We start from the raw sequence: 16928 nt of genomic DNA on the forward strand, positions 1-16928 counted from the left end.
AAGCCTGCTTAATTTACCCAACACCTATTTATATTTGTGCCAACCTGGTAGGTGACCTGATCAGCACTTCCAACATTTCGTTGATAGAAAATCAAAGCCGATACATTACTGTGCTCTTGGTTAACAGGGCTGTGTTGTTTCAATTCTACACACATCCTTCCTTTGTACACCTTTGATATTTATGATAATTTTTGTCAGTAGGATACCCTCACAGAAGTAGTTGTTTCATAATGTTAGCAGAGCAGGCAGTCTTTGTTAAGGGGAATGGCATTGAAGATGATGAAACCATATCAAATTGTGAACGTATATCGCAGTAAAAACAAGAAATTTATAACAACCATGTTATGCACGAGTACTATGTCGGGAATATAATCCAAACGCACAATGCAGATGGCCATTAATGACACTCTGTAGGAGTGCAATAACAATAAGCACTTTTCCAAGTTAAATACTTTCATCTTGTGCCAGGCTTTCCGCTGGGATAGCTTAATCATAACAATTCCTCGCTGATCACAAATTCATCCTCCACTGATCACAAGCAGGATCTTCTACCGGCTGTCAGCTAAAGCCTTTGGCGTTAGAAGGCTGTCAGCTTGGCTCAGTTTGTGATAAGATAACTCTTCAGATTTGAGCTGAGTAACACAAGTCTCTACCTACAATCTAATGAGTAAGAACCACTGTCCTGTTAAAAGTACAATTTTTCACATGAGACAATAAATTGGGATAGACAATAGACAATAGGTGCAGGAGTAGGCCATTCGGCCCTTCGAGCCAGCACCACCATTCAATGTGATCATGGCTGATCATTCTCAATCAATACTCCCCGTTCCTGCCTTCTCCTCATACCCCCTGACTCCGCTATCCTTAAGAGCTCCATCTAGCTCTCTCTTGAATGCATTCAGAGAATTGGCCTCCACTGCCTTCTGAGGCAGAGAATTCCACAGATTTACAACTCTCTGACTGAAAAGGTTTTTCCTCATCTCCGTTCTAAATGGCCTACCCCTTAATCTTAAACTGTGGCCCCTGGTTTTGGACCCCCCCCCCAACATTGGGAACATGTTTCCTGCCTCTAACGTGTCCAACCCCTTAATAATCTTATATGTTTCAATAAGATCCCCTCTCATCCATCTAAATTCCAGTGTATACAAGCCTAGTCGCTCCAGTCTTTCAACATATGACAGTCCCACCATTCCGGGAATTAACCTAGTAAACCTACGCTGCACGCCCTCAATAGCAAGAATATCCTTCCTCAAATTTGGAGACCAAAACTGCACACGGGTGTGTAAAGGGAAGAAAAAAAATCGCAGAGGTAACATCTGTAAAGAAGGTAGCAAATTTTAAATCTTTAAGGCTTTGGGTACAGAATGCTTCCCAGTATTTTCCATTAATGAACCTTTGTTCCATTTCAAGAAGAACAAAGATTAAAATTTACTACAAACAGAATAAAAGCAAAATCTAATGGGATTTTTAAATTCTGCTGCCAATGAGGAACAATTGCTGAACAAAGAAAATTTATATCGATTTAGCTTCATCTTATGCCCTTATCAACAGCAAAATGTTTCACAGGCAATAAATTATTTTGACAATATAGCCACTGTTTTGTGGTTAACTGTCAGTAGTAAATTAATTTAATATGGTTTAAATTTAAACAGGAAGCATAGGCAATATCTGCAGCAAAAAACAAGGCTTGAAATTTATTCACTGTCCTTTCGTCACCTTCGTAAAGAATTGCTGTTCATTTTGACTGTGTTGACAGCAAGGAGGGTGAACAACTATCTAATCAAATCAACTGAGGTCCTAGCTTTTGGCAATCTCTTGAAGCCATCTGCAAATTTTATTGTTACATTACCAGTGGACCCAAGCCAAAGATACTTCCACCAAAGCCAACAATAATCTTATAGCTATGAAGGTGACAAATATAGTCAACCTGAACTCATCTCAATAAACCTATTAACAGCCTCCAGGAAATCCATCAATGATAGCTTGGAGCTCAGCCTGGGATCATGTGCAAAAGCAAATGTTATCTGCATACTGCAGCTTGACTACTGAGGTTTGGCTAACCTTGCCTCTGGAGTGTGGACATCTTAAGGCTACCAGTTTCCCATTAGTTCTGAAGATTAGCTTGACTCCCGCTGAAAGCTTGTTGAGATGTAATGTTGTGGTGAGAAAGATTGAGAAGCATATTGGTATAAAGACACAGCCTTGTTGACATTTGTCTTCAATTGATAGCTTTGGTGGGTAAGCCTATATAAGGCTTTCATACAACCATTCCTGCAGTTTGCATATGTTTTCAGATTACCTATTCAAGGTTGGTTATATGTGTCTTGTAACTACATAGAGAACGTTCATCAGATTGATTCCTGGAGAAAGGGTACCTTAAGGAACGATGTTGTAAATTTATTGGACACCCTCAGAAATTTAGAAGTGATTTTATGAAATATGCCAGATTCTTCAGGGGCTTGATGGGGATGATGTAATGAGGATGTTTCCTCTATTGAGGGAGCCTGTAACCAGGGACTCCTTTTTATTGAGATTGCATCCATTCAAGGCTCAGATTACAAGGAACCTTCTGAGACACAAGCTTCAGTAAAAAACAAACTGCTAGAGTAACTCAAAGTCGCAAAGTGTAATATACAAAACATAGCAGTACAGCTGAAGAAACAAAAATCTAATACCATCAACTAATTAGAAAAATATATATAATTTCCTCTCCAACAAAAGGAATGGATCTGCTAAACCTGTGGAGGGACCGAGTTTATCTACTGGGAATCTGCAGAACGATTTACATTCTCTACAGAGAGCAGTCACAATGACAATGAGAGGAGCTTCTAAGATGTTTGGGACTTCTGTGTTCCTATAAGAGAACCTCAGAAGTGTCTCTGACTGCAAAGATGAAGAATGTCTGGCAATCGGTGGATCCAGGCTAATTGGCTTCCCATTATGGACACTCCTCCCTGCTTTAATTTAGGTCCCACTCTTTGCTACGCTGCTGGAACAACTCACAACAGGATGAGCAATGGGATTTATAGGCATCACCTGGTGGTGTCAGGGTCAAACAATACGTCAGGGTCTCCAAGCAGAACTTGACAGGCTTTGAAATTGAGGAATGGATCTGCTCATTACCAGATAGGTTCTCAACTTTCTGGCCTTTGAACTTCAGAAATACGAAACCAGTGAGGTGTTTCTTCTTCTTATTCAAAAGTAAATAAAGAGCCCCCCCACTGATTCCCCAAACTTCGCTGCACTGAATGCAGGAACAGAGTTCGTAACTGGCATTAAATTGTTCTTGATAAGGGCAGTGAAACAAAATTCCAGAGAGTGTTCATCGTGGCAACAAAGTAAAGCTATGGAGATTATTATAAGTGGTTGTAAATTGGAAACCAAGAACCTCATCAAAACCGCTTTTCTCTTAAACAGAAATCAGGTTGGGAAGATTGCCATTTCTTTCCATTTCTAAATGCACAGCCTGTTCACAAATTATTCCCATATACATGCTGATTTTTGGAATTTCAACACAATTTGCTGCAATGCATCATATTTTATGATGCAGGTGACTCTCAATGTTAGAGTCACAGAGTGATTCAGTGTGGAAACAGGCTCTTCGGCCCAACTTGCCCCAGCTACACTCGTCCCACCTGCCTGCGCTAGGTCCATATCCCTCAACTATCTCCTCTGGCAGCTTGTTCCATACACCCACCACCCTTTGTGTGCAAAAGTTACCCCTTGGATTCCTATTAAATCTTTTCCCCTTCACCTTGAACCTATGTCCTCTGGTCCTAGATTCCCCTACTCTGGGCAAGCGACTTCTGCATCTACCCGATCTACTTCTCTCATGATTTTGTACACCTCTATAAGATCACCCCTCATCCTCCCGCGCTCCAAGTAATAGAGACCCAGCCTACTCAACCTCGCCCTATAGCTCACACCCTCTAGTCCTGGCAACATCCTCGTAAGGGAGGTAGGCTTGAATGCCTAGATAAGGGTCTGCATCACGATTTTCCATAATACAAAACTGCATCATCTAAGTATGCATCAAAGAATGAGAGTCGAAAAAATAATTGTACTTAATTGGAGACACAACAAACTGCATTTGCTGGAATTTTATATTTATTTACTTTTTTCCACATAAATTCCAAGAGTGAATTTTATTCATAAGTTCATGTGATAGGAGCAGATTTAAGCCATTTAGCCCATCAAGTCTACTCCGCCATTCAATCATGGCTGATCTATTTCTCTCTCTCAACCCCATTCTCCTGCCTTCTTCCCATAACCCCCAAACACCCATATTAATCAAGAATCTATCTATCTCTGCCTTAAAAATATCCACTGACTTAGCCTCCACATCCTTCTGCACCAATGAATTGCACAGATTCACCACTCTCTGACTAAAGAAGTTTCTCCTCATCTCCTTCCTAAAGGAACGTCCACGTATTCTGAGCTATGACCCCTGGTCCTAAACTCTCCCACTAATGGAAACATCCTTTCCAGCCTCAATTTTTTTTAATACTGATTTGTGGATATCCGTTACCCACGATTGTAACATAGTAATTATAATTATGTAATTATATCTGTTGCGGCCTCCCTTACAAGGGTGTTGCCTGTAATTATATCTAATAGAGTCTTGGAGTCATCCAGCGTGGAAACAGGCTCTTTGGCGCAACTTGCCCATGCTGACCAACATGCCCCATCTACACTAGCCCCACCTGCCTGTGTATGGCCCATATCCTTCTAAACCTGTCCTAACCATGTAACTGTCCAAATGTTTCTTAAACGTTGCGATAGTACCTACCTTAATTACCTTCCCTGGCAGCATGTTCGACACACCCACCACTATTTGTGTAAAAAAGTTACCCCTCAGGTTCCTATTAATCTGGCATGGAGTGAGTAATACAAGGAAATGGCTGCTGCTTCCTTTAAATAATTGCATCATTTGTCTTTTCTCTCTCGTACATGCACACATCCACCCTCCCCTATGCTCTCTCTGCATTCCCTCTCCATCCCCACCCACCCACCCACCTTCTTTCCACACACACACAGGAACAAATGTTAAAAATATGAAATATTTACTAATGCGCCGTGTAATATTTGAGAACTTACAAGGCAGTTTGGTGGCCAGCCATGGAGAGGAGTTTGGCACATAACCGCTTTTTGTTGCAACAATAAACAGTTGAGCTCCAAGTGTGTAGTGAAAGGTAATGAAGGCTATCCCATCTGCTTCTGAATATCCTGAAGCAAATGAAGTCTGGTTGGTAAAAATCTCAATGAAGACTTTATCTAAAGGCTGATGGGTGCTGGAATCACTCACGTGGACTTTTAACGTCACTTCTGAAAAGAAAACAGGAAAATATTGTGAGATATTACTGATCAGGCAGAAAATTAGATGGAAGAAAACAGCTTTGCATTTGCTCTCATGTATTAATTTTACACCAAAATCAGGCACACACCTTGTTCCTGCTAGGGACAGCTTATTTCCAGCTGTTATCAGGCAACTGAATCATCCTACCACAACTAGAGAGCAGTCCTGAACTACGCCGATCAGCCAAAACATTATGTAGGAAAATAACTGCAGATACTGGTACAAATCGAAGGTATCACAAAATGCTGGTCAGGCAGCATCTCTGGAGAGAAGAAATGGGTGACGTTTCGGGTCGAGACCCTTCTTCAGACTGATGTCAGGGGGGCGGGACAAAGGAAGGATATAGGTGGAGACAGGAAGACAGTGGGAGAACTGTGAAGGGGAGGGGAAGAGAGGGACAGAGGAACTACCTAAAGTTGGAGAAGTCAATGTTCATACCACTGGGCTGTAAGCTGCCCAAGCGAAATATGAGGTGCTGTTCCCACCAACCTGCGGTGGGCCTCACTATGACAATGGAGGAGGCCCATGACAGAGAGGTCAGACTGGGAGTGGGAGGGGGAGTTGAAGTGCTCAGCCACCGGGAGATCAGGTTGGTTAAGGCGGACTGAGCGAAGGTGTTGAGTGAAATGATCGCCGAGCCTGGGTTTGGTCTCGCCGATGTGGTGAAGTTGACATCTGGAACAGCAGATGCAATAGAAACGGATGGCAGAATTGCAGGTGATCCTCTGTCTCACCTGGAAAGACTCTTTGGGTCCTTGGATGGAGTCGAGGGGGAAGGTAAAGGGACAGGTGTTGCATCTCCTGCAGTTGCAGGGGAAAGTGCCTGGGGAGGGGGTGGTTTGGGTAGGAAGGGACGAGTGGACCAGGGAGTTGCGGAGGGAACGATCTCTGCGGAACGCAGAAAGGGGAGGAGATGGGAAGATGTGGCCAGTATTGGGATCCCGTTGGAAGTGACGGAAATGTTGGAGGATAATTTGTGGATACGCTGGCTGATGGGGTGGAAGGTGAGAACGAGGGGGATTCTGTCCTTGTTACGAATGGGGGAAGGGGGAGCAAGAGCGGAGCTGCGGGATACAGAGGAGGCCCTAGTGAGAGTCTCATCTATAATGAAAGTGGGGAAGCCCCGTTTCCTAAAGAATGAGGACATCTCTGATGCCCTAATGTGAAATACCTCATCCTGGGCGCAGATGCGGTGTAGATGGAGGAATTGGGAGTAGGGGATAGACTTTTTGCAGGAGACAGGGTGGGAAGAAGTGTAGTCCAGATAGCTGTGGGAGTCACTGGGTTTGTAGTAGATGTCAGTCACTAGTCTGTCTCCTGTGATGGAGATGGTGAGATCCAGAAACGGTAGGGAGATGTCGGAGATGGTCCAAGTATATTTAAGAGCAGGATGGAAATTAATGGTGAAATGTATGAGGTCAGTGTGTTCTGCATGGTACAAGAGGTAGCACCAATGCAGTCGTCAATGTAGCGGAGGTAGAGTTCGGGGATGGGGCCAGTGTATGTCTGGAACAGGGATTGTTCGACGTACCCGACAAAGAGGCAGGCATAGCTAGGGCCCATGTGAGTGTCCATAGCTACGCCTCGGGTTTGGAGGAAGTGGGAGGACTCAAAGGAGAAGTTGTTGAGGGTAAGAACCAGCTCTGCTAGGCGGAGGAGAGTGTTAGTAGATGGAGATTGTTCAGTTCATTGCCAAAACATTGTGACCACTGACAGGTGGAGTGAATAACATTGATTACCTTTTTACAAAGACACCTGTCAAGGGATGGGATATATTAGGCAGCAAGTGAACAGTCAGTTCTTGAAGTTGATGTGTTAGATGCAGGAGAAATAGGCAGGAGTAAAGACCTGAGCGACTTTGACAAGAGCGAAATTGTTATGGCCAGACGACTGGGTCAGAGCATCTCTGAAACGGCAAGGCTTGTGGGGTGCTCCCGGTCAGCAGTGGTGAGTACCGACCGACAGTGATCCGAGGAGGGACAAACCACAAACCGGAGACAGGGTGTTGGGCGCCTAAGGCTCATCGATGCGCAAGGGCAACGAAGGCTATCCCGTCTGGTCCGAACCGATAGAAGGTCTACTGTGGCACAAGTCGCAGAAAATTTAAATGGTGGTCACGGGAGGAATGTGTCACAATACACAGTGCATCGCACTACACAATACACAGTGAATTGGGCTGCACACAGAGGACCAACAGCATATTAGGCAGGTGGTCATAATGTTTTGGCTGATTGGTGTACTATCTACCTCATTACATGGAAACATAGAAAATAGCCAGCACTGCCATTCAATATGATCATGGCTGATCATCCAAAATCAGTACCTGTTCCTGCTTTCGCCCCATATCCCTTGATTCCATTCATTGATGACCCTCGGATTATCTTTGATCGGACTTTAGTCGCTTTACCTTGCACTAAACATTATTCCCTAATCATGTATCCATACACTGTAAATGGCTCGATTGTAATCATGTATTGCCTTTCTGCTGACTGGTTAGTGTGTAACAAAAGCTTTTCACTGTACCTCGGTAGACGTGACAATGAACTAAACTGATAATTGCTTTTATCATATTGCTGTGAGATGATTCTGCACATAAGATAAGTCAACAATCTTATATATTTTCAAAATTAAAAGAGTTGGAACTAAGCAATAATATTGGCGCCGAAGAGCGGCCGCCGACCGATGGATGAGGGAGGACCACGCGGAGTGAGGACACCGCTGCCGAGAGAAGGAACAAAGGAGGACTTGGCGTGGAGGGACTGCGCATGGGGGAACGCCATGAGGGAGTGGGGGGGGGGAGGACAATGGAGGACCCTGTGTGGGGGGAGTGCCGTGAGGGAGGGGCGTGGAGGACAATGGAGGACCTGGTGTGGGGGGAGTGTGGAGGACCCGGTGTGGAGGGAGGGGGGGGAAGAAGAATGGAGGACCCAGTGTGGGGGGACAGCAATGAGGGGGGGGGGGCGGGGGAAGGACCCTTGTGGGGGACCACCGTGGGGGGTGGGGAGGACAATGGAGGACCCGGTGTGGGGGGGGGTGCCGTGAGGGAAGGGGGGGGGAGGAGGACAATGGAGGACCTGGTGTGGGGGGACTGCCATGGGGGGGGTGGGGGAGGACCCAGTGTGGGGGGACCACCGTGAGGGCGGGGGAGGACAATGGAGGTCCTGGTGTGGGGGGACTGCCGTGATGGAGGGGGGGGGGGAGGACAATGGAGGTCCTGGTGTGGGGGGACCACCGTGAGGGGGGGGGGGAGGACAATGGAGGACCCGGTGTGGGGGGACTGCCATGAGGGGAAGGGGGGGGAGGAGGACAATGGAGGACCTGGCGTAGGGGGACTGCCGTGAGGGAGGGGGGAAGGCGGGAAGAACAAAGGTGGACCTGATGCGGGATACTTTGTAAGCGCTCTTTATGAGGTGACTATTGCATACCTTGGCTATGCAAACAAAGAATCTCACTGAGACTTGTCACATGTGACAATAAAGCAATCATTCATTCATTGATTCATGCATAATAAACCTACTGCAGGAAAAAGATTAATGGGTCTTGATCTATTTAAAAAGACAATACCCCAGCATGTTGCAACCATCAATTTACTGCTAATTCTAAGTTTTTTGCAATGAATGCCCACACCAACTGACTGGTCCATTCGTCCACTAGTTCTGCTGAGCTTGTACTTGTGATGCACAGTGCTTGAGCAGAAATCTGCACCAACAGCATCAAATTCTACCTTCTTCAATTTTCTATTTGAGGCACAGTTAAAGCTGTTGGTTGCACAATCTGAGGGCCTGCAGATAAATTCCAGCCCTTCAGCTAATCCCTTCAAGTAGATAGTTTTGATGCCCCTTTTACATGTTTCAGTGATTCATGTAGTCTGGGGAAGAACCTTGATACAATTTTACTTTCTACGTACAGGAGCCATAGGTTATAGAGGAAGATACAGCACAAAACAGGCTCTTTGGCCCAGCAAATCTATGCCATCCATCAACCACCTATTTTGAACTCATCCTATACTAATCACATTACTTATTCTCCTGACGTTCACATCAATTGGAACAGCGCAACAGAGAGGAGGTTATGGCACACCATGCACATTATTCGTCAGGCCATCGATGATGTATTGTGTGCATGTAGTGGCCACACTATAGGTAGGATGTGATTGCACTGGGGAAGACACAGGATGATCAAACTCTGGAAAGCCTTGCCCGAGTAGGTAGTGGAGGGGAACTCCACAACGTTTAACTACTTAAATAAGCACTTGAATACTTAGTGCTTGGAGTATTCAAGTGCTTATCTAAATATTTGGATGGGATTCCACTTAAAAGCCTTAGTACAATTTTATTTTCTGCAGTTGGAGCCATAACTTACGGAGAAAGATAGAGCACGAAACAGGCTCTGCAGCCCAACAAGTCCTTGCCATCCATCAACCCTCCATTTATACTAATCCCACATTAATCTCATTCTTTATTCTCCTCACATTCCCATCAATTCCCACCGCCCACCCCACTCAGGCCCCAAACTCATTTACACACCAGATACGATTTACAGTGTCGAATTACGCTACGAAACCACACGTCTTTGGGAAGGAAAGAAACCAATGCGTTGAGAGGAAGGATACAGGAACATAGAAGGTACAAGAAGGATACAAGCCAAGTACTGGAACATGGGATTAACATTCTCCGTAGCTGCCATGGATTTGGTGGGCTGTAAGCCCTTTTTCCACACTGTATAATTCTATGACTATCTGGTACAAATGCCAATATTCAAGGGATACAATAGATCTTGCTCCTGCAGATTTTTGCTCAGATACTCAATAATATATTTTTTTATTTCAACAAACAATGCAGTATTAATTTTTGAAAACAAGGAAACCTGAAAAATAAATGAAATTCGCAAAAGGTGCAGATGTTCAAAATCCATAATTAAAACAAAAAAAATCTGGAAACGCTTTGCAGGCAAATTACCATTTGTGGAAAGAGAAATGTACTTAATAATTTAAGTCAGGGACCCTTTATCGGAACTTGGAAAGAGAAAATAGGTTAATTTTAAGATGCAGAGGGTATTTGGAAATGTTGGGAGGCAAGGGGGGTGGTGGGGGAGGGGGGGGGGAGGGAAAAGGGAAAGAGCATTGATAGGATGAAGGGAATATCTGTGATAGGGTGAAGCCAGACAAATGGGTTAATGAGGCATTTAGAGGTTGTTTGCCGATGAAGGGTCTCAAGCCCAAATCATTAACTGTGTTCTCACTCGGGATGCTGCCTCACCTGCTGAGTGTTTCCATAATTTTCTGTTTTTAATCTCTGTGAAATAAAAGGACAGCTCGTGCAAATCCCCAAGATAATTCACAATTTTCATTGTACAATTATATAGAGTTATACAGCACGAAAATAGGTCCTTTGGCCCAACTTGTCCATGCCATTCAAATGAGCTTGTCCCATTTGCCTTCTTTAGGTGCATATCCTTCTCAACCTTTCCTGTCGATATACTTGTTCAAAAGCCTTTTAAGTATTGTAATTGTACCTGCACCTTCCTTTGGTAGGTCATTCTAAATATCCATCATCTTCCAGGTGGATAAAGTTGTTCCTTATGTCCCCTTTAAGTGCGGTCTCTTGTACATTTGTAACACAATGTTCCAACACTTCTATCCAGTGCTCTGATCAAGGAAGGCTTAGAAACATAGAAAATAGGTGCAGGAGTAGGCTCTTCGAGCCAGCACCACCATTCAACATGATCATAGCTGATCATCCAAAATCAGTGCCTCGTTCCTGCTTTCCCCCCATATCCCATGATTCCGTTAACCCGAAGAGCTATGTCTAACTCTCTCTTGAAAACATCCAGTGAATTGGCCTCCACTGCCTTTTGTGGCAGAGAATTCCACAGATTCACAACTCTCTCGGTGAAAAAGCTTTTCCTCATCTCGGTCTTCTGTGAAGCCAAACTCTTCTGTTAAACGCCTTCTTCCCCACTTGTCTACCTGTGTCACCACTTTCAGGCACCTATGAACTAGTGCCCTAGATCTCTCTGTTCTATTACACTCCCCAAGGCCCTGCCATTTACAGTCCAAGTACCTTCGTTTAAAACTTCGCAGAATACAACAGCTTGCACTTGTCCAAGTTAAATTCAGTCTACCATTCTTCAACTCACTTTCCCAGTTGATCTAGATCCAGTTGTAATCTTACATAACCTTCTTCACTGTCCACTGTACCACCAATGTTTGTGTCATAACAAACCTATTAACTATGCCTATTACATTCCCAGCCAAATTGTTAATATAGATGTCAAACAACATCGGACCCAGCACCGATCCCTGCAGCACATCACTGGTCAGAGGCCTCCAAGCTGGCTGAAGGGTGTGCAGCTTTAAAAAAATATATAACTACTTGTGCCTTGCTGGTTGGTAATGTTAATGTGTGGAACTCATGATATTCAGCATATATTTTTTGCAGTCTGGTTGGGCACAACTTGGTACTAGGTAGGGCATTTTCATGGCAATGAATAAACATGTCTAACCCAACTCTAAGAATAGCATGGTGCACAATAATATTTTAAAAAGACACAAAGTGCTGGAGTAAGTCAGCAGGTCAGGCAGTATCCCTGGAGAACATGAATAGGTGACATTTCAGGTCGGGAACCTACTTCAGCCTTTTTTTGTAAACCAGCATCTGCAATTCCTTGTTTCTGCACAATAATATAATTGGTTCATTTCATATATGCAATGTTAGCATTATTGGGAAAGTAATATCCGATTATTAAGAGGCTTTCAGGACATCTGAACATCTTAAACTGCTTACCGTAGCTATAGCTGGAAAGTAGCAAACTGCATTAACACTAAACTAGGCAGAACCTCTGTGCTGTGGACTCGCAAAGAAGTATATGCACATGGTTTGGCACAGTGCATATTGCTGTCAAAATGAATAATTGAATTCAAATTAATTTTACATTGACGAGAGGGATATAGAACATAGAACAGTGCAGCACAAGAACAGGCCCTTCGGCCCACAATGCCTGTGCTGCAAACGTTCACTCAACAGTTCTGCACGATGTTTGAACCAGTTTCTAAAACTCTATGTTCTGAGTTTCTGATTTTCTAATATTGCTGGTCTGGATGAGATTAAATTAACTGTTAGCATTTTCTGGTGAGCTCCCCCCCCCACCTACTAAAGTACAGTCTTTGTTTCCCACCCTGTGCAGTGTCAATTGCTCTTAACTAAAATTATTCAATTTCAGACACTTCAGGTTGAGGGGAAGCTGTTTTTACTGGCCCCTGATTCTAATCACTATCCAGTTACCCTATTGGCAAGCACCGACTGTTGGTGTCTGCGTACACTTCTAATTTTAATCTGAGACTAAATTTTTGTCGACACTTTTTGTGCTATGTTTAGTAACTTATTAACTTTATTTATATTGTAACTGTAATTCTTTTTGTGCACAACCCGCAGGCATTGCCACTTTCATTTCACTGCACATCGAGTATGTGTATGTGACAAATAAATTTGACTTGACTACAAGGGGTCAAGTAGTCTGGCAATTTTCAGCACTGAGACTCACACATCATAATGGCCTCATGGGTGTGATATATCGATGAAAAATAGATAAAAGTAGGCCCTTTGGGGTGTTCCACCTTTTATTGTGATCTGTGTCCAAACCTGAAACATTAATTCCATTTCTCTCTCCACAAGTGCTACCCAACCACACTTTCTGCTGCCTTGGGAAAGCAGCCAACCTAATCATGGACCATTTGCACCTTCGTCATTCACTCTTCTCACTCCTGTCAGGCAGAAGACACAAAAACTTGAAAGGACATACCACCAGATTCAGGAACAGCTTCTTCCTCTCTAATATCAGACTACTGAACGGTCCTCCCATAAATCAGGGTGTGGTCCCAATCTTCCAACCTGCCTTCATTGCGGACACTAAACTTTTCCTTTGTAACTGTATTGCTACAATGCTGTAACACTCTATTCTGCACTCTGTTATTTTTTCTCATCGCACACTGTGTATGTCTTAGGTTTACTCATGTATGGTATGATCTGATTTAATTGATCAGCAAGCAAACAAAAGCTTTTCACTGTAACTCAACGGTACAGACAACAATAATAAACCAATACCAATATATCCAGCATTTGGTTTTTATATCAGATTTCTCGTACTTGCAGCGATGTTCTTTTCAGTGCCTGGTTTAAAATTAAAATTAGTGCCACTGCCACAATCTCCAGGCCGATCGGTACCTCAATGTTCAGTCCCATGTTATACCCCCACTGCAACGATGCTTGCTCCATATCCCAGGCTCCTCTGTTACAAGCTCGACACAAACATACATTAAAAAAAAAGTCAAGCACTGAATGGTTTCTCACCTTTGACATCTTTGAGCTGGCGAAAGACAGGGAAACTAATATCACAAAATAATCATCCCCTATCTGTCTCCGGGCTGAGTTAAATAAAGAAAATCCTCGACTCCATCCAAGGACCCCGACAGTCTTTTCAGGTGAAGCAGAGGTTCACTTGCACCTCCTCCAACCTCATCTACTGTATCTGCTGTTCCAGGTGTCAACTCCTGTATATTGGCGAGACCAAGCACAGGCTCGGCGATCGTTTTGCTGAACACCTCCGCTCAGTCCGCCTTAACCTACTTGATCTCCCTGTTGCTCAGCACTTTAATTCCTCTCCCATTCCCACAGTCACCTTTCTGTCCTGCGCTTCCTCCATTGTCAGAGTGAGGCCCAGCGCAAGTTGAAGGAACAGCATCCCATATTTCGCTTGGATAGCTTACACCCCAGCAGTATGAACATTGACTTCTCTAATTCCAAATAGCCCTTGCTTTCCCTCTCTCTCCATCCCCTCCCCCATCCTAGTTCTTCCACCAGTCTTACTGCCTCGGACTACATTCTATCTCAGTCCCGCCCACTCCCCTGACATCAGTCTGAAGAAGGGTCTCGACCCGAAACATCACCCATTCATTCTCTCCAGAGATGCTGCCTGTCCCGCTGAGTTACTCGAGCATTTTGTGTCTACCTTCTCTTTCTTTAATCATGCAGTCTGACTCCTTCAAGTTAAAGCAGAGGTTTAGCTGAAGGATAGAGTCAGACTGCATGATAAAAGAAAGAGGATTTCTTTGTTTACCTTGGCGGGGAGAAGGATAGGAACCTCAGGTTTAGCTTCTGCCATTAGTAAAATATTCACAACACATTGTCATAAGAGAGAGAGGAGAAAAAAAACCAAGTTGCAATTCTGACATTGGGTCTTCGATAAATTATAACTTTCCCTCCAGTTCATCAAGAATCATCCCATTCCACTTAATAATTGCAAAGGTTTTAGCATGAATTACTGGGGAAAAATGGTGAAACCATGGCAACAGTGTTTGTTCATGGAATATAGAAGGCTGAATGGAAAAATCCCCACAGAGAGCACATGCAGCATAACTAGGGCAACTCCGCTCAAACCGTTTTTGAATCAATACATTGAGGCTAGATTTTTCCCTTGGGGAAAGGAGTTATTATAACCATAGCAACATAAAGGTTAATTATCACAGACCACAAAGCAGGAGTGGTAATGGGAGCTGCAAGAAGACAGATTGTCACAACAACAAAAGGAAAGCCTACAAGGGGAAACAGTGAGCAAAGGGAGAATGACAGTGGGGAAACATGCTGTAAAGATGCAGCGTATTCAGATGGGGAGGGAATTGATTCTTTAACACTCATCCAGGGTTTTTAAAGAAATGCATGCTGAAAGATAGTATAAGAAAATAACTGCAGATGCTGGTACAAATCGAAGGTATTTATTCACAAAATGCTGGAGTAATTCAGCAGGTCAGGCAGCATCTCGGGAGAGAAGGAATGGGTGACGTTTCGGGTCGAGAAGGGTGAAGAAGGGTCTCGACCCGAAACGTCACCCATTCCTTCTCTCCCGAGATGCTGCCTGACCTGCTGAGTTACTCCAGCATTTTGTGAATAAATACCTCTGAAAGGTAGTATAATAAAAATGCTGTAAAATGATAGCAAAACTACCAGTCACTTTGCCCAAATGACACTTACACCAGTTGAAAAGACCACACTCTAAAAAGATAGAAAGTTTTTTAATGGAGTGTTTTACTGAAAAAAAATCTCAGCCAATTTTGTTCCAATGTCAAATTTCCTAACACTGGAAAGAGTTCACCACCAAGAACTTGGAAAAAAACCCCACCAGCCATCAAAATTTAGCCTGCTCATACCTCAATGCACGTACAAAGACATCCAGCTGATGAGGGAGACACCAACATTTATTTTAGTTGGGTCAAATACTGACGCCCCCTGAATAGAAATGAAATGGGAATCCACAATTCTCCCTTGAGTTGATAAACGTACCATCTGCTGTGGTACTGAGTTTATAATAAAAATAAGATCCCAGGTTTGAATCCCCCATCTGTTGTCACCTAATCTCAGTTGGATTGTCATTCGGGCATTACAATTGGTTTCAGTGCCTGAGGGCTCAAACATCAATGACAATTTTACATCTTCCTCATGGAATCCTCCCACCTCACCTGTGCCATATATTGTTTATCATTATAGAAATGGAGATGCAGACGATCCCTGACATTTTTGCTGCTTTTGGCATGTTGCAAAACCTTCCTTGGCTAAGAATCGAGATCTCAAACTTGTCTTGTGTAGGAGCAAATCCATTCTGTAACATGGCATATCCCTGCATTAAAACCGAGGAAGCTTCGAGCAATGTAGTGTGGCATAAGACCTTGCATATAGTTCCACATCCCGTCTTGCACAAGCAGGATTACAAAAATGTAATTCTCACAAGATTATCAGAAAGTACCCTGTCAGCATTTTTATTGCTCAGTGCATACTGAGACTCATCCAAACATTCTGGACCGTCACCGTACAGCTTGGTTCACACAACAAATGTGAGAACTAGACCATCGTTAGCAATAAACAGACATGGTAACAAAATAAGAATGAATGATAAATGAGATTCTTTAAAGCAATCTGCCTATTCTGCTAACATCTAGCTCTTGTCCAGCTCTTTATTCTGTGAAATAATTCATGGCTACATTTTCCTTGTATGTATTCTGTATGATTAATACAAAGTATTTGCATACGCAAGGATTAAAAATATCTGCATGTTCAAAATCCCAGCTACCTACTGAAAATTAAAAAAAATATTATTCCAATTAACTAAGTTATTTTGAATGTTTCAGGTCTTTTAAAGGGTTCTAATTTCTAAATATTTTACTCTACATTGTCATGCAACAATCTAAATGATTTCAATTCTAGTCTTTTTTTCCACAATGCACTGATAATGGGTTGTTGCAACAATAAAATATTTTCCCCCATTGCATGTTGTCTCTCTGAAAAATATGCACAGCCACCGCAGTACCTTGACAATGCAGACAAAATGATCTTTTAAATTTACACAATGCAGAGGTTCCAGGCAAAAACAATCAATTAAGAACAATCCCTTATATATAAATTTACTACATCTGTATAGCATTGTCCTCCCATCAACTGGTCTTGACCAGCTTACCTTCACGTTGTCTTTACACGAGTTCCATCTATATTGATGGAACTGGAACATCAACAGTAATGTGTGAGTA

At 43.3% G+C, this 16928-nt stretch overlaps 1 protein-coding gene across 3 annotated transcripts in view; it reads right to left on the reverse strand.

Annotated features, from left to right (window-relative positions):
• Window positions 1-16928, reverse strand: part of fam171a1 (family with sequence similarity 171 member A1) — a 157945-nt gene that overhangs the window by 44678 nt on the left and 96339 nt on the right. For 2 of the 3 annotated variants that reach the window (XM_078417139.1, XM_078417119.1), the window contains exon 2: window positions 5098-5325. The exons of the other annotated variant lie outside the window; for it this stretch is intronic. Coding sequence is in view for 1 of the 2 variants with exons in the window: in XM_078417119.1 (XP_078273245.1) it covers window positions 5098-5325 (228 nt within the window). In the remaining variant the exon portion in view is untranslated. The remainder of the gene's footprint in view (window positions 1-5097; window positions 5326-16928) is intronic. 3 annotated transcript variants of the gene reach the window in all.

Source organism: Rhinoraja longicauda, chromosome 2 (genome assembly GCF_053455715.1).
Source record: "Rhinoraja longicauda isolate Sanriku21f chromosome 2, sRhiLon1.1, whole genome shotgun sequence".
In the NCBI taxonomy this organism is placed as follows: Eukaryota; Metazoa; Chordata; class Chondrichthyes; order Rajiformes; family Arhynchobatidae; genus Rhinoraja; species Rhinoraja longicauda.